This window comes from Topomyia yanbarensis, chromosome 2 (genome assembly GCF_030247195.1).
Source record: "Topomyia yanbarensis strain Yona2022 chromosome 2, ASM3024719v1, whole genome shotgun sequence".
In the NCBI taxonomy this organism is placed as follows: Eukaryota; Metazoa; Arthropoda; class Insecta; order Diptera; family Culicidae; genus Topomyia; species Topomyia yanbarensis.
Genome location: NC_080671.1, coordinates 67,413,133 through 67,433,777, shown reverse-complemented (window position 1 = coordinate 67,433,777; position 20,645 = coordinate 67,413,133). Strand labels below are relative to the sequence as shown.

General features: G+C 37.2%; 2 protein-coding genes across 2 annotated transcripts in view; both read right to left on the bottom strand.

Annotated features, from left to right (window-relative positions):
- LOC131678292 (CD63 antigen-like) overlaps window positions 1-20,645 on the bottom strand; it is a 234,650-nt gene that overhangs the window by 104,311 nt on the left and 109,694 nt on the right. The gene's annotated exons all lie outside the window — the stretch shown is intronic.
- On the bottom strand, window positions 10,560-11,285 carry LOC131678293 (dynein axonemal light chain 1-like). Its single transcript, XM_058958335.1, has 3 exons — window positions 11,124-11,285; window positions 10,938-11,049; window positions 10,560-10,853 (listed from the first exon to the last, which is right to left on the bottom strand). The coding sequence occupies exons 1-3, from the start codon at window positions 11,276-11,278 to the stop codon at window positions 10,560-10,562; spliced, it is 561 nt and encodes a 186-aa protein (XP_058814318.1). The 5' UTR covers window positions 11,279-11,285.

The window sequence follows — 20,645 nt, the reverse complement described above, 5'->3', positions numbered from 1 at the left end:
ATCGTTCAAACTTCAACCACAAAATATCATACACTTCTTTCGTCTTTTGTGAATTTCCATGGGAATATCTCATTTCCGTACGACATTATGATCTTTTATATGTACATTTTAAAGATTCATCTTAATAACATAAAAAAATGAAATGACCCAAGGATTCTTGACTTGGCTCGTAATTTCAACTACAAGCTTTCAAATCCAAAATTAGTGGTATTTGACCAAGTTACAGAAGATTGAATCAAATGATTCAGATATATTTTTTTCGGATTTTGTTTCGCGCGATTTCCTCTGATTTTTTTTTGATGATAGTTCCCATCACACACTATGCTGTTATTGGCACTTTGGCTTTTTCAACATCTTGAAAAAAATTGAAGGTAAGCAACCACACGAATGACGATACAAATTTATTTCATTTTCTTATAACAGGCAAATACATGATGAACAGACCACGTGAACATTTCCAATAACCCCTCCCCCCTCCCCATGGACAAGCGTGGACTTTCTTGTGATCCCTACCCACCCCTAAAGTGTCCTCGTGGTATATGGATGGCCCTTATAGTAATAGCATAGGAACAAGTTTGTACACTTCGAGTTGTACATGTTTCTAGAGGAACTCCTTGGAGGAATATTGAGCTTTCTAGACTAAGAAAACTATTCACAAAAGCTAGGAAGAACCGCAGCGTAGCCGGTTCGTCAAGTCAATGTGCAAATATCTCTAGTCTCTAGTCTCATTGAATGCCTCGAAATCGAAAGACTTTCATGTCAATTCTATAAAAACCATAAATAATGAATACTCTTCAAAAGAGGATGAAATACTCAACTGTCTTTTTGACACCGCTTTTCCAGGCTGTGCGGATTTATCACCGATGATTATTCCTACGTTCTCTTCGGAAAGTTCTGATTATTTTGCTTTAGCTCGAATCATGCCAAGTGAATTGATCAAATCAACTGTTGATATTTTTGCTGCAGTCTCCAAGAAAAGATCCAGTTCCCTTCCAAAGAGGTTATCTTTCCGGTTCTACTTCAAAGCACGTTTCAAACGCGCAAAAAATTTCCAAAGGGGAAAAAATCTTCGGATTAGAAAACATTTTAGGCATGAGGACCATACCTAACATAATAAATCTGATTTTTTTTCTCTATGCTAAGTAGAGAAAAGTTAGATAACTATTTTTCTCCATTATAGAGAAAATAGTTTAAATTCATATTTGCGCGATGAGGACACAAAACTAATTTAGTTACGGAATTTGCGTTTCGACTTCGTCTCATTGGAATCCGACAGTAACTGTGACAGGACTAAGCTAGCGCCGAATAGACGCTAGCTCCAAAAACGAAAACAAGATTTGTGTTACTGAGCTATTCTTTCTTGCGGAATTAGGACTAAAGGGTTGACATTTTGCTTTTATCACTTTCAATGTGAGGAAGAGTGAAGAAATGGCTGTATGGAACGACAACTAGAAGAATACGTCGTTTGTTGCACAGACGGTTCTTTGTTGGAAAGCCGACCCGGTACCAGTGTTTACTGTCGTGAAATGATATTAGGGTAATCTCATACGCTCGGTAGACACCGTACACTGTTCCAACAGGCAATCTGTGATAAAAACAAACTCTTTCTGTTCTGATAGCCGTAAAAGCGCTTGGTTCGGGTGGTTTCCGGTCGAATTACACGGTGTTACAAAATAAAGATAATTGAATGTACTTTTAAACTGATATAGTAAAGGTTGTAGGTCTGGTCAAATACAACACTAAACCACGTTTGATCAATTTATTATACCCTCAAAATCTTTCGGAACTTTCGGCACAAAATATTTTTACGCAATCATTTTTCAACCGATTATTAATTTTTTGAGTGTTTTGGAAAGAAGAAAAAATTACCTTTCCAGCGGTATGCTATGTTATGTTCTTTTGTCAAACGTGCTATGCGGTTTTGAGATAACAATAAGAAAGTTACCTTTATTTAGCCATTTTTTCATTAAAAATATGAAAATTGCTCAACATTTGTATTAGGAAGCGTCCTTGTCTTAATAAAAATTTAAGGAGAACATTTAATTCCGTATCCAACGACCTAGTTGTGATCAAAATTGGTTAAAAATGGCAGAGTTATAAATTTTTTCCAAATTAGAAACTAGCTCGCATGAACTTTTAAGGGAAAAAAAATCAACACGCCGTGTTTTTTGCTCGAATACGTATACATTCAAGAGTACTTGTGTGAACTTTGAACATGAAAACTGAAGATATAATTATAGCATCATATAGTGCGAGACAATACCTCACTAACCCCTTAAGAGTTCATGCGAGCAGGTTTCTAATTTAGAAAAAATAACAACTCAGACATTTTTCAACCGATTTTGATCAAGCATAGATCATTGGATGCGGAATTAAATGTTCTCCTTAAATTTTTATTACAGCAAAAAGGTTTCCTAATAAAAATGTTGAGCAATTTTTATATTTTAAATGAAAAAATAGCAAAATAAAGGTATCTTTCATATTGTTGTCCCAAAACTGCGTAGTACGTTTAACAAAAGAACATAACATGGTATACCGTTGGAAAGGTAATTTTTTCTTCTTTCCAAAACACTAAAAACATTAATAAACGGTGAGAAAATGACCGCACAAAAAAATGTTTAGTGCCGAAAGTTTAGAAAAATCGTTTTTTGCTATAAATCAAGATTTTAAGGGTATAGGGCAGCTGACCCAATAGTTGCGATAGCAGGTATAGTTGTGATAGTGATGAAAATTGGTTGTTTTTGATTCTTTAAATAACGTTAGGGGAAAAATATCAGTTTAAAAATTTCATATTTCTAATATTACTTAGAATACTACAAGAATTTGTGCTGTAACAGTATCAAATATCTATAACTAAGTGAAACGGTTTAGTGTATATTTTTACATATACTTTCTACTAAGAAGTTAAACCGTACTTTCCAATATCAAACAGTATTGTTTTGACTATTCTTTCGCATAAAAACGTATATTACAACTATTGGGCCAGGGTAACCTAACATGTCGGTATAGTTGTAATAGTAGAGCCAGTTGTTTTTTTAAGTCCATAACTAAGTGAAAACATAACCCACCATGCGTATTTTTACATATACATTCTAATACTAAGTTAAACTGTACTTTTCAATATCAAAAGGTATAGTTTAGACTGTTTTTTTCGCATAAAACGTGTATTACAACTATTGGGCCAATACGGTCATGTCGGTATAGTTGTAATAGTAATAGATCTATTTTTCTAACTGCAAAGCTAAGTAAAAACAAAACGCAACATGAATATTTATACATATGCGTAAAATAAGTTAAACTGCAGTTTCCAGCATCAAAAAAAAATAGCCTTGGCTATTCATTCTCATAAAAACGTATAGCACGACTATTGGGTCAAACCAGCCTGCCATGGTGGTATAGTTGTGTTACCTGTTGCATTAGTTGTACTACCATTTCCGTTCATCCCAAACTGGTACGGATAGATGTTTTCTTCTTTGTTTCCACTCTACTCTTATTCTGGTTCACTTTTTAATTGCCTTCTGTCTCAGTTCAGCTACCACTGATATGAGAGTTGTGTTTCTTTCTATTCTCTACACACATAGTTTGGGAATATGTAACATCTTTTTTCCATTCAATAGATTGGGGTCATTTTAACGAGGTTGACAACTTCAAAGTGACAATAAATTACGAAAATTACGTTCAATGGAAAAATAGAAATAAGTACACAAGTAGCCAGTTGTTAAATTGGTTATTCGTAATTGTCCTCGTTTATTATTTTTACTCTTTATGATTTTTAACCAACACAAAAACATCTTTAACCTTTAAAAACCAAAAATCAAATTTGTTACAATTGTTTCAGAAATCTGTTATTCATCGTTACGAGACCATATGATACTTTGACATCCAAACGGCAACCCACGGCCCCACGAAAACCTGTTCAGGAATGTCCGTTTCGGGGTCAAATCATGAATTTTGATACCCATATTGCCAGTATCCCATTGAAATTTACAAATGGTATTCCAATACCGGATCATTCCTCCGAAACATCCGAAATCCCGACAACCAGATGAATTCATCCGGTTCATTTTCACAGAGTCTAAAAGAAGATGGGTTCCTGAATCCAAAACAGCTAAAAGAGTCAAAATGGGTTAGAAAATGCCGCAGTTATGAGCAGTTCAGTTTTTGAGTACCCGGGTGCCGTTGTCGGCCTGTTACGGGGTAAAAAAATCTAGAAGCCCTGCTCAGGGCCCCGTTTCCACATCATCAAATTTTATTCCCTAAAACGCTAAGCTTGGGGATGTTTTAAGATGTCACTAAATACCAATCCCCAGTTTGGAGAAGAACACTGGAATTTCATGGATTGAAATATGAAAAGATACCCGGGTATCCTGTCGAACACATTACTGTAAAACCAAAAAACTGAAAATACATTAATAATTGTTTATACTATTTATACTATTATACTATTAGAATTCGATAATGTTTAATGTTCGAATCATTATATTCGTTAAAATGGTACGAAATAACCCATGTGGATGAGCGAAAACATATATTACAACTATAGGAACATAGACTTCCAACTATAGAAACACTATCACAACTATTGGGTCTTACACAGCGTTTCCTTTTTCTAAACATACTGCAAAAAGTAGAGGTTTAACTTACATGTATGGATTTTTTTTAGCTGTTAAATTGAAAAATCTTTCAAATAAATGCAAATACATACCATATATAAGTAAATTTGAGTTAGTTTACATTTAAAATTGCTTAGGCGTTGGCATAGTTCATCCACTATTGGGTCATCTCCCCTACAACATTTTTCATACATTGTTTTGTGTTGCATTTGATGAGATCTACAACTCATACTAGGTCTCTTGAAAAGTACAAAATCACTGTAGCACCGTGTTATTCCATGTCGACCACTAATCGGAGAACGCAGCAATTTAAATGCGATTATCATCTTATGGGTATCCATCCATTCCGGTATTACTGGTAATGAATGGGCGAACGAGTTGGCCTGATCATTCGTGCTGATTGCTGATTTCTATATCAGCCTCAGAACCATCCTTGACGAATTCACTTACACCTTGTTACATGAATACGAAAAATATACAATATAAAAAGCAGGTCACTCCGCTGGATCATTCATACCGGCCATACCTGCTTCCAGATGTCATATATGCCTTGCCAGGTGAACCACTGTATAGATAATAATTACCTGTGAAAGATAAAAAATGTCATTAGATTTCTGTTTAAACAGATAGGGGAAACTGGGCCAATTCGGACCTAGTAAGGGTTTATGAGCTATACAACTGAAACGTGTCAACCGGATCACAAATAAATATTTTTTCCTAAAAGCCTGATCAATTGCGCACATTTTTTTTTCCAATGCGACTTTTTCCGATCTTTTACCGTATTGTGTATGAACGGTTCTGCGCAAAAGTACATGTAAGGTCAGAATTACCCCAAACCTGTTCCGATTCGGATCACCCATTTCTTTTCGATTTCTTGCAATAGAAATGAATTCCTATTTTGGCCTAAGTAATAGTTAATAGTCTCGCCCAAAACAGGATATAAATAAAAAATATTATCCGGCAGATCCAAAATCACGATAATGCACTTGATTTAATTAATTGTTGTTGCCAACAAAAATCTTGTTTTTCGGCTTACACATTTTTCAAAAAAAGCAATCCGAAGCAACATTCGCAACAACTCCTAGCGCACGCACACGAAAACTGAGAACCGCAAAATATTGTGAGACAGAACAGAGCTACACGACAGCCATGAAAATGATATATACGCTTTTCATAATATTACCATAGCTGAGAAACAGCTGGGGGTCCGAATTGCCCCACTTCCCCCTAACTTTATAAATTACAAATGTAAGCAAAACGAATAGCGTAAAATACGACAACATAAGGTTCTTCAGCAAAACACTATAAACACTGTACTTCAACCAGATTAAGCAATCTCAATCTCATCACTTTCGAGAATTTGGGCCTCCTGGGCACTATTAGGCTTAGATGTCCCTAAAATAGTACACTGATTCAATTGGATCCTTTGAAGTGATTCCTAGCGAAGAAATACACCCATGGTGTTTTCAGTGTTGGTCTCGGGGCCAATCAGTGAACATTTTAGAAAATAAGACCATCGAATGGCATCTTGGTGTAGAAATTAACAGGGATTATAGCTCGTACAGAATTCCTATCGCTTACCTCCCCCGGTGTCAGCTTAAGTACGAACAACTTTAGTGAAGATACGGTAAAAGAGAAGGGAATAGCGTAGTTGGTAAATCGATTGCCTTGCACACAGCTTCGATTCCCAGTAACGGAGATTTTTTTAATCTGAAAAAAGAGGCGAACGACCCTAAACCTCTATAATCAAAAAATAAAAACCGATCCGGCAATCAATCCTGGTGAAATCAATGATCGAATGAAGAAAGAGAAAGGGGCGTAGATGTACGTGGATGATCGCAAAGGATTCGAGCGTTTGTATTTTGCGTGGGTTCTTGCATGTTCGCGCGGACCGCAAGTCTGATGTTTAATTTTGAGTATCCGGTTCAGATGCTAGATGTTCAGGGTTGTAATATCGTGCAGAGCTTAAGCGTTTGTATGTATAAATTTGCTTGTATAAATGTGTAACCCCTTGCATATTCGTGTGGACGTTTGAACGTTCGCGCGAACCGGGATTTTGAGTGCACGGTTCAGATCTAGAGGGAAATCACTAGCGTATCCAATCATTGCGCCCGTAAGCTTCTTTCGTAAATTATTTTTTTAAACAAAAACTTATTTGTTTCTTGTTCTCATGAGTCGCTTTTGTAAATCCGTCTTCATCGGTATTTGCTTCTTTATTGGTGATGCTAGTTGTTGGTTTGGGAGCAGTTGTTGTCATTGCCCCTTGATTATTGGTTAATTGGGTCATTTTTTTTGGTTTATCTGTAAGTTTCGGTGACTGCTTGTTAGAGTTGACTGTAGTAGTTGAGTTTTAACAAGTTGCTTTTGCCCATATTTTTCTGTAGTGGGTTATCTGGTTGCAGAATTGGCATGTTGCGGTTTGCCCGAGATTTGTGATCAGCGTTGTTTACTGGCAGATTATACCATCCTTCGATGATTTGCATTCGATGGTCATGTGAGAAGGTATTGGTTTAGTCACTCACATCCTCACAATACGAACGCCGTTGAGAATACCGGTGAAAACATTTCTCCAAGTGTCATTCGTAATAGATTTCACTCCTCCGCATTGTGACATAATTCGTTTGATATAATCTTCCTTAGTGCGCGGTGCCAAATCATGGATACGAACGTCAGACATGTCGTTCTCCATATACACGGGGATCTTGATTCTGGTGTTATTAAATTCGACCTCGTCCAGCATGTCGTTTTTTGCAATGAAGCTTTCTGCTTGTGGTAAATTTCTAAACGCAATCGAAATACAGTTTTTAACGTGGTGTAGCTGAATGTACGTAACTTCCGAGAGATTAAGCTCCATTTTAATTTATTAATTTTTTTTTAAGTTGTTCCGCCGGTTTTCTATGGTTCATCGACAGGCCACACATATTGTGCATTCTCATAAAAAAATCAATTCGTCGATTAGTTTTTGAGTTATCGTGTTCACCAATTTGAAAAACCTGTTTTAATCCACCTAGTGGTGCAATTGTGCCTTTCTCATTTGTCCAAACTACGATTCCATGGCTAGTTATGTTCAATACAACGGTGGAAATGAATATTACATATTCAGTACGATTTGCACATACATACAATTGATCGACATTCACGATCTTGAGATGCTCTGTGTCGACACTGAAACATCGCTTGAAACCAGCGGCGGATCAAGGAAGAGGATCCGGGGGGTCCGGACCCTGTCAAAAAATTTCAACTTGTTAAGAAATTTTAAACTAGTTTCAATATTAAAGTAGCATCCTCTCATTACATACTCCTACCTACGCCTAAATAAGTTAAAAAAATCGCGGCCGGGATTAGGTTGACGATTTTTAGAGTCATTGCATAACCTTTCTATATGAGAAAGGCACAAAGGTGCCAAAGTCCAAAAAAGTCAATTTTCGCCAAATTTTTTTTTTTTTCAAGATTACATTAAATCTCGACGACATTTTAAAGATATTTGGCATCAAAAATACAAATTCGATTTGGAAATTTTCCTTTACTCCCCCCTTTGAGCATTTTTCAGTTCAGTTTATATGGGAATTAGCTGTGTGGCCGCACTCTTCAACCCGTAACTCCGGAACCAGAAGTTCAATCAATAAAAAAATGGTTTGCTTGAGCCGATGAGAACATTGTACCTTTCATTTGAGAATAAGTTTGTGCAAATCGGCCCAGTCATCTCGAGAAACAGAGGTGACATTTTTTCCACATACACTCACATACATACATACATACATACACACACAGACATTTTCCGATCTCGACGAGCTGAGTCGAATGGTATATGACGATTTTTAGAGTGATTTCATAACCTGTCTATATGAGAAAGGCAAAACGCGGATTCGAGAAAAACGTTATTAAAGGGTGTCCCATATCAAATTGCATCACGGGAAAAACGTTGTAGAAAATGACCCCACCCATTTCACTTTAAAATTTGGGTAGAAGTAATTAAGAGTGTATTGTTTGCACTGTATTTTTATCGCTGTCAGTTTTTCGAAAATTGTTGCTGATACATTGAAATCTTCGTGTGTTATAACAAAAACGCGCGAGGAATGCATGGCTGTTTAAAACAAAAGAAGTTCAGCATGGCTGTTTAAAACAAAGAAGCGTGGCCACCGAGATGTCGGGAGACTATTCTAGAGGTTCAATACTAACAAGTAAGCAGATAAAAAAGAAGTCGACTTTTGTGATTCAGTAATGAACGTGAATATTACGCAGCCTATGCAACTATTATTTACAATGATTGCGTTTCGAACAAGTTTATGTTTTCCTTTGTTTCCATTGCATAGTGCATACTCTTCAGGTGTTTCTTTTGTTTGACAATGGGTGCAATCGACTCAAGCATTTTTGAGTGTCAAGCACTCACTGACTCACAATCGAAATGCGTCTTCTCGAACAACTTGGTGCAACGCGCCCATTTCCCTTACTGAGCGTTAGGGCAGGGAATCAGGGATTAAAAAATGTGAATGTTTCCGTACAAAAAGTCAAGCAGCCAACAGAATCCATCAGCTTCTGTTTTCAAAAGATTGCATTAGCTTAACACGAAACGCGAAACTGAACAGGTGCTCAAGCAAACCATTCAAGGTGCTCAGCTGCTTGCAAAGTTCCTACTCTCCTCTAAAAGTATCCAATGTTGCTTTCTCAGGAATGTCTGCTGGACTTGTGATAAACTTTTCGCGGGAATAAGCTTTTGTTCGAGTTGGATGTAGCTTCTTTGTAGGAGTAACACAGTTGTTAGGTAATCCACTTGAATACTTTTAATGGAGCTTTGCGTAAAGGAAATGGTATCCACTTCATGATTGAAACTAATTGTCTTTTCGTTTTTTGGAAGTGCAGTCCAGTGTAGTAGTAGTTGTTGTTGTAGTTGATCCTATAGGTACTTGTTCAAACTTGGGTGTAATCAATTAATCTCTTTTTTTGCGCTACACCGATGTAGCACTGGGTAAAACCGGAAATGCTAGCCACAAGCCATATCTAATGCATGCAACAATAGTCTCGATAAGTTTGAGTATTTTATTTTACTTTCTGGTAATAACCAATAACATCAATGCTTCATGTTTCGGAACAACAACTAAACTTCCTTCAATTACAGTTTACATTGAATTGTTAAAGACTCTAAGGAAATCCCGACAATTTGATGTATAATCATGACTCTTTCGTTGTATAATCATGACAGCGGCCTTTCGGTGCTGCTTCGCCGACCCTTATATGATGCAAAAAAGGACTGTACAATCCCTCGCAAAATCTTTTTCATTAGCCGTTTATTAACGAAATAATACATTCAATATCAGCATAAGCAGCCAGATCGTTGAGCGACATTATAAAGTTTTGATAAAGAAAAAAGGGATGTCAACTTGTCAACTTGAATATATAATCTAATTTAATCCATAACTCGATCGGAGCAATTTGCCTTTTTAGTGATTGGGTTGGTTGCGGGTAAAAAAACAGAACCGAGAAATGCCCGTTTTTTACTGTATTCGCTGACGCGAAAAGACTAATTATTAGTCATAACAAGCTGTACGGTTATTGCCTGGCAAAAGGATTTCTTTCGGCATTTTTTCTTCTATGCTGCCGCCACCATTCCCACGGAAACTGGGCTTCTGGATGCAGACTAGAGGATAAAAGAATTTAACAACTTTACTAAAAAGTTTAATTATGCTTCCACTGATATTCCGAGCGTCTAGTGAATGAAAGGCAAATTTCAACTGAGTTTGCAAGTAGTCATTTAATTTAATATACCGTTTATTGAGGCTTGTAAGAAAATGCAAGCTAGCTACGTAAATATTTTGTCAAGAACATTTTTCATCAAATACAAGTGCCTTCTATAGATATACAAACATTTTAAAATAGCTATTATTTCATCACAGTTCCCATCCGAACAATAAAATGAAAGTTGCATAATTCAAAGGATGCCACTAACGCTCACTCGTCATCCGTCAGCATATTCTCCCCGTCCAGTTTTTTCAGAGATGGAAGCCGCTTCTGAACCTCCCTTACGTAGGCGGCTTCATCGATGTTTTCCACCAAAGGGTTCCCGGCAAATAGTAAATCCTCCAGCGTGGCTACCGACTGCAGCTTGTTAAACTCGCCCCACTCCCGGATCGAGTTGTTGCCAATGTAGAGCACTTTGAGTCGCTTTAAACTCTCAACACCCTTGAGCTTATCGATGAGATTGTAGCTGACCCAAAGCTCTTCAAGGGTTTCACCAAGGGATTCCTGTGTAGTGTAGTGAGATGATTAGTTTATGAAAACTTCGTTCGCAACAAAAGTGACATCAAAGTGATTTCACAGTACACTTACGATCCCATTCAATGATTTGATATAGTTACGAGCCAGTGACAAAATTCGAAGATGTTTCATTCCACTCACACCGATTATCTTATCGATCATGTTGGACGACAGACTGAGCTTTCTGTATCATTTGGGTGTTAGCATCAAATGGTAAACAGGTTCATTGTTTGATATCATATTTAAGGTAATATTTACTCGCATTCTACTAACGAGGAAAGCGTTCCGTCCATCTTCTCTATCGGAGGCCATTGAAACTGCAGTTCAATGTCTTTGGCTTGAGTTGGATCTGCCCCCTCGTTGTCCTGGGACCAGCGCTGAAGTGCCTCTTTGATAGTTGTTGGGCGTGCCATTTTTTCTGGATGTGTCAGTTACACATAAGCTACTGTGATTATAGTACGATTCGCTCGATGGATCGGCTTGCGTTAACGGAAAAGAACGTCAAAGACACGTTATCGCTCTGTCGGGATAAATTGAATTCATTTGTTTGTGTGCGCATTCAGATGCCCCACATGTCAAAATTTTCCGTGTCATTGATGTTGGATGTGAACGTCTCCGTGGAAATCGCATGGAACTAATCCAAACGATATATTGACATAAAGTGATGGTGAAGACAAATCCTGTTTTAATCCTAGTGGTGCAATTGAGCCTTTCTCACTTATCCAAACTATGATTCCATGATTATTTTCAATATAAATCTGACCTTGTTATTCAACTTACCACAGAATGTATGCGTAAATTAGTTTCCTGCATCCACGAAATTTGTAATTTCATGCTGCTATTATTTTAATCATTTTGGAGAACTAATTTGTGCTATCAGCCGTCCCCACTAAAGATACAAAACATCAATCATTAGAAGATAAAAAAAAACATAAAAGCTCTCTTTTTTTAAGAGTCGTCCTGATGGAGCTGTAGAGCTGGGTTCTCGGCAGGGCTCCCCATCAGAATCACTCACTACAATTGCAGACGAGACGGGAAATGACACCCACTAAAACACTGTTTAAGACCATAGTGTTTACTAAATCATAGGGCGTAGTTGTGCTTAGTATGACCACGATTGCATGTTCGTCTTTGTGTATCATCGCGAAGCGCTCGGGCGTCTGAAAGTTAACATATTTGATCGCGTGGGCGTTTGTATGCCACGTGAGTTAGTATGCCGCATGGACGTATATGGCGCGTGTGTTAATCTATATGCAACTCCGCGTAAATAAATTTAAACAATGTGTCTATTCGCATATTCGCGTGTGTTTATGGATGATCGCGCGGACCGTGAATCTGATACATAATTTACATATGTATGTCACGGAACGTGTTGTCTAGTGGACATGAGCGTCATTTTGTTGGTTAGTTCAACTAGAGATATGGACCTAGGCTGCTAGGGTCGAGAGTAGGGACTTCCGGACGTAACCGATTCATGACCGTACGAACAATTTAAAATCGCTAAAACGTTCACTTAGTTACCGGGGTGTTTTCATGTTTACGAGGTCGCAGGTGTATGTTCGCGAAAGGCTCGAGCATTTGTATGTTAATGTATTTGTCAATTGAGCTAGCTTCCCCACTAGAATTTCCGGTTATGTCACCATGGAACGTGTTGTGTAGTGGATATGAGTGTCATTTTTTATTGGTCCAACTGGTGGCATAGACCTAGGCTGCTAGGAACGAAGGTTGAGATTTCCGGATCGCGCGAACATGGGCGTTTTCAAGTTCTCGCTTAAAACCGCGTTTACAAGTTTATCAGTGCAAAAACATTCACTTAATCACCGGGGTGTTTTAATGTTTGCGAGATCGCGTGCTTTGGTGTGCGTGGATGATCGCGAAAGTCTTAAGCGTTTCTATGTTAACGTGCTGAATGTTAGAAGAGTGTGTGATTCCCCATATCACTAAGGTTCCTGGTAATGTCGCCATGGAACGTGTTTTTAGTGTATATGAGCGTCATTTTTTTCCAATTAGTCCAACTGAAGGCATGCTATGGCTATGCTATCAGGGTCGAGAATAAGAAAATTTCGAACAGATCGATTTATGACCGCGCGAACTCATGTGTTTGTAGGTCCGTAATTGAGACCGCGTTAGTAAGTGCTAAAATGTACTCACACTCAATCACTGTGGTGTTTTCATATTTTTGAGATCGTTGGCTTAGGGGTGCGTGGAGGAAGCTCAAGCGTTTGTTTGTTAACATGTTTGTCACGTCTGCTAGCGTGTATGTAACTGCGCGTGGATAAATTCGATTTAGAACTGTATGGCCATTCGTATATTTGCGTGTGTTCTTGAATGATCGCGCGGATCGTGAATCTGATTCTTAATCTTCAGTGTATGGTTCAGATACTAGAAGAGAGCTCCCACACATCACTAGAGTTTCCGGTCATGTCGTCATATCTAGTGAACATGAGCGCCATTTATGATTGGTCCAACTAAAGGCATGGGTCTACGCCACTCGGAGTTTCCACTCATGTCGACATGGAACGTGTTGTCTAGTGAGTATAAGCGCCTTTTTTAATTGGTCCAACTGAAGGCATGATTCTAGTCTGCTAGGTCCGAGGGTAGACTTCCGGACGAGACCAATTCATGATTGCGCGAGTGCTTTAATGTTGGCGAGATCGCGGGCATAAGTATTTGAGAATGATTTCAATTGCAAGTTCGCGTTTGTGACCAGATTTGTGTTATCGCGAAGGCTGCGAGCGTTTGTACGTTTGGATTTGGAGAGATTGTGAGTGTATATGAGAGAACATTCAATTAATTGTGTTGGTGAGTGTTAGTATGGATCTCATTTAAGTTTTAGTGATAAAAGGAAACATAACAAGCCGAACAAACAAAAAAATACAAAAAGGTGGACGAAAACTTGAACAAAGACTTGGACGAAAACTTGGGCGAAAACTTGAACGAAAACCGGGAAGAAAACTTGAATGAAAACTTGAAAGAAAACCAAACCAAAAGGTGAACGAAACGTTGGACGAAAACTTGTACGATGGACGTAAACTTGGAAGCAAATTTGGACAAAAATTAGGACTAAAATTAGGACGAAAACATGAACGAAAGCTTGAACGAAAATTGATACGAAAAATTGGACTGAAACTTGAACAAAAACTTAGACAAAAACTTCGACAAAAGCTTGAATGAAAATTTAGACGAAAACTCGAAAGCTTGGACAAAAACTTTAGCGAAAATCTGAAAAAAATCTTGGATGAAAACTTGGACGAAAACTTATACAAAATCTGGGACGAAGACTTGGATAAACATTTGAACGAAAACTTGGATAGAAATTTGAACGAAAACTTGGACAGAAATTTAGACTAAAACTTCAACGAAAGTTTGGATGAAAACTTGAACGAAAAGTTGAAAGAAAATTTAAACAAAATCTGAGACGAAAACTTTGACAAATCTGAATGAAAACAAAAATTTGAACGAAACTTTGTACGAAAACAAAAACGAAAATTTTGACGAAAACTTGAACGAAAACTTAGACAGAAATTTGGACAAAAACTTCGACGAAAACTTGGACGTAAATTTAGACGAAAACTTGAACATAAACTCGAAAGCTTGGACAAAAACTTGAGCGAAAATCTAAAAAAACTAGGAGGAAAACTTGGACGAAAACTTGGACAAAATCTGGGAAGAAGACTTGGACAGAAATTTGGACTAAAACTTGAACAAAAATTTGAACAAAATCTAGGACGAAAACTTTGACATAAATCTGAATGAAAATAAAAATTTGAGCAAAACTTGGTACGGGAATAAAAACGAAAATTTGGACGAAAACTTGAACGAAAACGTGAACAAAAGTTTGAACGAAAGCTTGTAGAAAAACTCGAATGAAACTTTAACAAAAGCTTGAATACAACCTTTAACGAAAACTTTAATGAAAACTATAACAAAAACTATAATGAAAACTTCAACGACCAAACTACTAGAAGTACAACAAAAACAGACTAATGAAGTAGAAAAAAACACATGTGACATGCAATCAAACTAATTGAACTCGGCTAAATGCCAGGAAATGATGTTTTTGTACCACAAAGGACAATTGCATTTTGCTTAAATTTATCATGCTGTACTGACCGAGAATGAATGATTCATGCACGTCGGTAAATTAATCGTACCTTCATTTATTCAATCCGATCTTCCCGAATGAGTCGAATCGAATGCACGAATCGAACACCGGGAGAAAGTGACCAACGAATCCTAGGAAGGATTACCCATTATTCAATCATATACGCCAGTTCTGCATCCATTCCCTGACCCAACTGTCACAAATACTCCGACGAACACATACACAGATAAACATACGACGAGCACATAATAATTGTACACAAGTACTATAAACTACAATTATTACAACACAACACAACTTATCGGGTTCAATTGTTATATGCCTGATCCCGTTGACGAAGCCGACCGATAAATCGACACACAATGACTCTTACGGCGAGCCGTGCCCACAAACACTGCCATTAAGCTGTTGAACAATATCTGGTAACACAGCCAACAGAAAAAGGCAATCCATAGTGATCCGGCAATCGGCCATGCCAGTGTACACAGGTTGTTGGCTAACCGTTAGTTTGGTCTGGTGAAGTGTATGAATAAAACAGTGATCTGAGTGTATGAATACAACAGGTCCATAAGCCCTCTCGGTCTCCTCGATGCACCACTATCGAGGCGTAATGCAATAACCATCTTAAAGCATATGTCACAAATATGCTTGATTAAGTTTGCAATACCGTCAAACCCGTCAACCTAGGGGAGGAAATATATATGACTTCGAATATTAATTCAAAAATGCCTAGACTAACAACTTTGCAGAAGAAAAGTTTTGCTAGAATTCTTCACTTAAAAAATAGAGCTGATCTAGACCTAGATCGAAACCAAAAGTTTTCAAAATAATGCTCAATTTGATCCAATATCAACTTTTCTGAAGACACCAAACTTCCAAAAGTCGAACCATAGCCCGAGCTTTTTGAATGTTAAAACGTGAGCAACAGCTTAAAACATCAATAGAAATTGTAATGGCACTTGTTCACACTTTCTAGAAAACGAACGAATGGAGACCTTCTCGGCAATTAGCAGATTTTCCGGGTCTTACGCCTATTTACGGGTCTTACGCATATTTCGTTGGAATCCAACAAATTTGTGAAAGGAATGCAGTATACCAAACCAGCTTTTCGGATTGATATGCCACGTTCAACTGCAGCTAATTCTAACTGCAGTTGCTTGAACGAAAACTTGCAGAGTATTCAAACTTTTTGAAAAACACTCTCTAAAAGCAATTAATTATTTCGTGGTCGTTATGCAGTGCCCATAATCGCAAGTCAGTTCCATGTTCAATGGGATTCCCTACCTACAGCGGACTGAGGTGCGATTGTAGGCAATATATACGACTCAAAATTTTCAAAAACCCGTTTGCCGATCATAGTTTATATTGAAAATTTGAGGGTCGAAATTTTGTATTCGCTTAAAATTATATTGAAACATGTGCTTCATGCTTTGTTTGATCTGTTTCTGCATAAATCGTTTAAAGTTTAATTTCCTTGAATTTCAAAGCAGCTTATAATCGACTAAAATAATAATGGTGCAAAAATGGCGTTTGATGCGATACAACATACAAAAGTTAGTAGGTGGCGATATACAAAAATACACGCAGTGAAAATTTATATTGTAATGATGTTGCACGCCTACTACTTCCATGGTTCGCTTTAATTCAAATTTCCAAATTCCATTCAATATTCGAGTTAAAACGATTTTGCGTCGAATTGACCATTGAATAGGGGGCCGATCGTTGGATGGGCTCTGCAGGGTAATTAGCTTTATTGTTTTTTACAACATCTATTCACTCTCTCGCGTTCATTTCTAAATATTTGCAATTTTGTTATCTATATGATTTAATTTTCCTTAATAAATAGAATGAATATGTGTGTAATAGAGTTGTCCTTGCAAAAACGGCGCTACAAATCCCTACGCCTACCGCTCCTGCTTTCGCTATTCGTTTAATTTACGATTTTGATATCAATTTAGCAGTAAAGAAAAATCAGTTGTGTAGGTAAAATAGGAAGACGCAGGAATTTGAGCATCACCGAACTAAAGCCCACATTATTTTAATTTATAGAAAATTACCATTTTCTACAGCATAGAGCAAAATATTTTGGTCTAAGCTGACAATAAATAATATTCCTTGCAGCCAAAAAAGCAGGTTAAACACTTCCCACTGATTCTATTATTAGAGTATGGCTAGCATCCATCTATTGTTATCCGATAAATGGATGTCATGCCCTGCGAGGTCGACGATTACTTTAAATTTTCCCTAATAATAGAATCAGTGGGAGGTGTTTAGTCTGATCTTTAGTACGATTCCGATGATTGCTTTCCAACTTTGCAAAGCCTATTAAACCGAAAAGATCCCGCATACCAGGCATACTCTAGCTCAATACCGAGACCAACGGGGATGGGTTCTGCCGGAGACAAATGATACGATTCGTAATTTTGACGTATCTATTTAGCTTTTCATTACAAGCAGCAGTTCAAAATTATGACATCCGAGCTCTTTGTAGGAAGAGAATGCAGAGAGAAAGCATGGACATTGAAAATATTTCAAAAATATTTTATCCTATTAAGTTTCTCGCTGGGAAATATTTCATTTCGGAATTTGAAATAGCATTTTCATTGTTTAATATAAAACCAAAATATTCTTCTCCAAAAAAGAGCAAACATTAAACACTAATATAATACGCATCTCAATTGTAGAAGACTGCCCGTAAGATACATATGATATCTCCAAAGCAAGACTGCGAAAACGAAAACAGCTACCAGTCCGACAATTTAATTCCTCGACAAATTAAACAAACTTGGTTACATTTCCCTTTGTGTATCCGCCGGGGTGCTTAAATGCCAACGTCAAGACTAAACGCGCCTCGTTTTCGAGACAGACGTTCTAGAATCGGTACCATTATTGCCTTCCCCTCGCAGCGATGGCATAGTAATTTCCTCTAATTAATCGCTACTCAGTGGCATACTCGTCCATACCATTACTCGCGGATGGTCGTCGTTAGGCATGATACATTCCACACCAGCTATTTACGATGTCGATCAGCCAGCTTGCTAGCGTTCCGAAAGTTTTGATAAAACTCTGCTGTTGGCGATGTAAAGCCACATAAAAGGCAACTATTATCAGACGGTTAGTGGGGGAAAAGTATAAGCACTTGTTGAAAATCCCACAATCGTTAGCCGTTGTCTTTCACGAACAGCAAAGCATAGCCCGGTCGCCCACTTGTTCAGCATGCCACTATCATGGGCTCCCTCAATTTGAAAGCATGAGCGTTTCAGATTCTAATTTTGTATCGTCTGACGAAGCTTTTCGCATATTACCGCTAGCATGCGTGACATTTTCTACACTAATGCGGACAGGTATTTCGTGGAAGCGCAAAAATTGAGTTATTTTCGTAATTTGGCCTCTAAATTAGTCATTGCGATGCTGCGATTAATTAGTGGAATATGCTTTACCGAATTGGCCAAATAATTGCTATAGGTAAATATATGTGAGATGAAATATGTACTCAATCCATGACTGAACAGAAATATTATACACGTTGAATCCAATTAATGATGAATTGAAGATGCGAAACATTCATTATCAGTAGAAATACAAACACAAGTCGGAACGGCAGTCATTAGAAGACCAAATAAGTTACAATTTTTCAAATTCAGAGCTCAAAACCGGTTCAATTAAAAAAAAGTTTGAATTCATCCTTGATTTTTTACTCACATTCTCTTTTTTTAGCAAAATACTGGCTGGCTGACACCTGTATTACAAATTTTTTTAAAAAAAATAATTAATATTGAACATATTTCTTTAAATAAACACAATGAATCTCGTGAAGAATTTGAAAAAAATTATCGCACCTAAAATTAACGAGAGAAACATATTTCGATTTGTATCACACATCCAAATATATTAACAAATAAAATAACATCATTATCAAAATATTAGGGCGACCCGGGGTTATTAAAACTGTCATAAATATTAGTGTAACCGCTATTCTAAAACATAAATTTTGACAGCTGAATCTAATTCTTTGTTTTTTTTTTAGAAAGGAGATACAACGTGTTTCATTCTTTTGCCATCCCCAAAACAAAATTCATTGTAATAGTAGGTAAATATTTTGGAAAGCTTTAGGCTCCTATTATAAGGAATGATTTTTGTTAGGGTGAAAACACGGATATTTTCAACACGCTCATCACTTTTGTGCAAAATGAGTGAACGAGGCTATTCGGATCCCCTATTCCACCAACCGCCGTTCAGTGGCTACACGCACGATTGCACACGCCACAGCAAAGAAAGTACGTGATGCGCCAATCGACAGCTGTGACTAAATGATAAAGTATAAAAAAAATCGCGTTGCTTTTTAAGGAGTTTTTCTAATAAATATTCCACATGTAAACATAATTAAAATGCAAAAAAATGACGGTCTGAATTGCCCCGTAGGAAGGTATTCCTTTAGCAAATCGCCGCATAGCGCTGCTGGCATGGAGTGATGCAAATGAGCTTTTATGGCACCACAATGTAGCTGAGATTTCAAACTAACAATTAGGACCTTTGACCAGTAAATTTTTTCACATCTATCCACCTAAAAGAGCGATTTGCTTAGGTAGGTGCCATGTTTCCCTATATATTTAGTGGTGTAGTTCTACGAGAATCATTTGTACAACACTATAAGATTGAGTTTTGAAGTTAAACATGTCTGTCGACCGATATAGAAACAGATCCTTAGTCAACGATTGCTGTCCTGACTGAAGCTAAGATAGTTGAAGAATCTATCTATATTATCAACTTTCAATTTGACTGATCGGATGGCATTCGTTCATGATCATAATAGATATGCACGGTGTGTTTGGTAGAACAATTTTATTCGAAAAAAATCGGCATCGCTAAAACTTCAGCACATGACAGAATGGGTTTTTCCCTTTCATTTGAAAGTAAAATTAAAATATTCTGTCGGGGGCTCCAGAACAACTTTTTATTTCAAAGTTTTTTTGTTTGAAAACTTAGGTTTTTCAATGAAATTGGTTCACATTTTTGCCCCTAGGTAGTACTTTAGACATTCCAATATTATCAAAAGTGAGATTCTGATGGACAATTTCATTGTGTACAACTTTGTAGAAAACTACATCGCGATCTAAAATCGCCAGAGAAAGCTATTAAATTTTTATCAAAATTTATAGATTCGCACGGGGCCTATTGGTTAAGAAGCTTTATTCCAAAATTATTTTCATTTGTAAAAAAAAGGGATTGCCTTATTTTAATAGTGTGCTCAGAAGAACTTGAATGCTAATAAAGTCCCACTTTTAAGCGGAAAAACATAATTCCAGATTCCACCGTTTTATGCTCACAAATGATATTTTAGGAGCAAGGAGAGAGAAGAGTAGATAAAATTTGACCCTTTTGATAGATGCTTGGTAATGCAGCAAAATGAAACAGTTTTTTTTTTCTGTCACAGATATATGTTTCTTCTTTTTTATTTCTTCGCTCATTCTGGAGTATGCTTGATGTAATCTTGAATCAACCTTTTTGCTCGTTGGTATCTTGTAAAATTTAAGCCAAATATATAACTATATATTTGATCAAACTCGATTAGATATTCATTTGATTTGATTTCGATTGAGAATCCTACCTTGCATACAATAAACCTTTCGTTTCGAGATGCACAATGCCACCCCTGATTGACAGTTTCATGAAGG

Coding starts and splice junctions, on each gene's coding strand:
- LOC131678293 (XM_058958335.1), bottom strand. CDS start 11,278: ATGGCACGCCCAACAACTATCAAAGAGGCACTTCAGCGCTGGTCCCAG. Junction 11,050..11,123: donor TCCTCGTTAGTAGAATGCGA/GTAAATATTACC, acceptor CAAATGATACAG/AAAGCTCAGTCTGTCGTCCA. Junction 10,854..10,937: donor TCAAATCATTGAATGGGATC/GTAAGTGTACTG, acceptor TACACTACACAG/GAATCCCTTGGTGAAACCCT.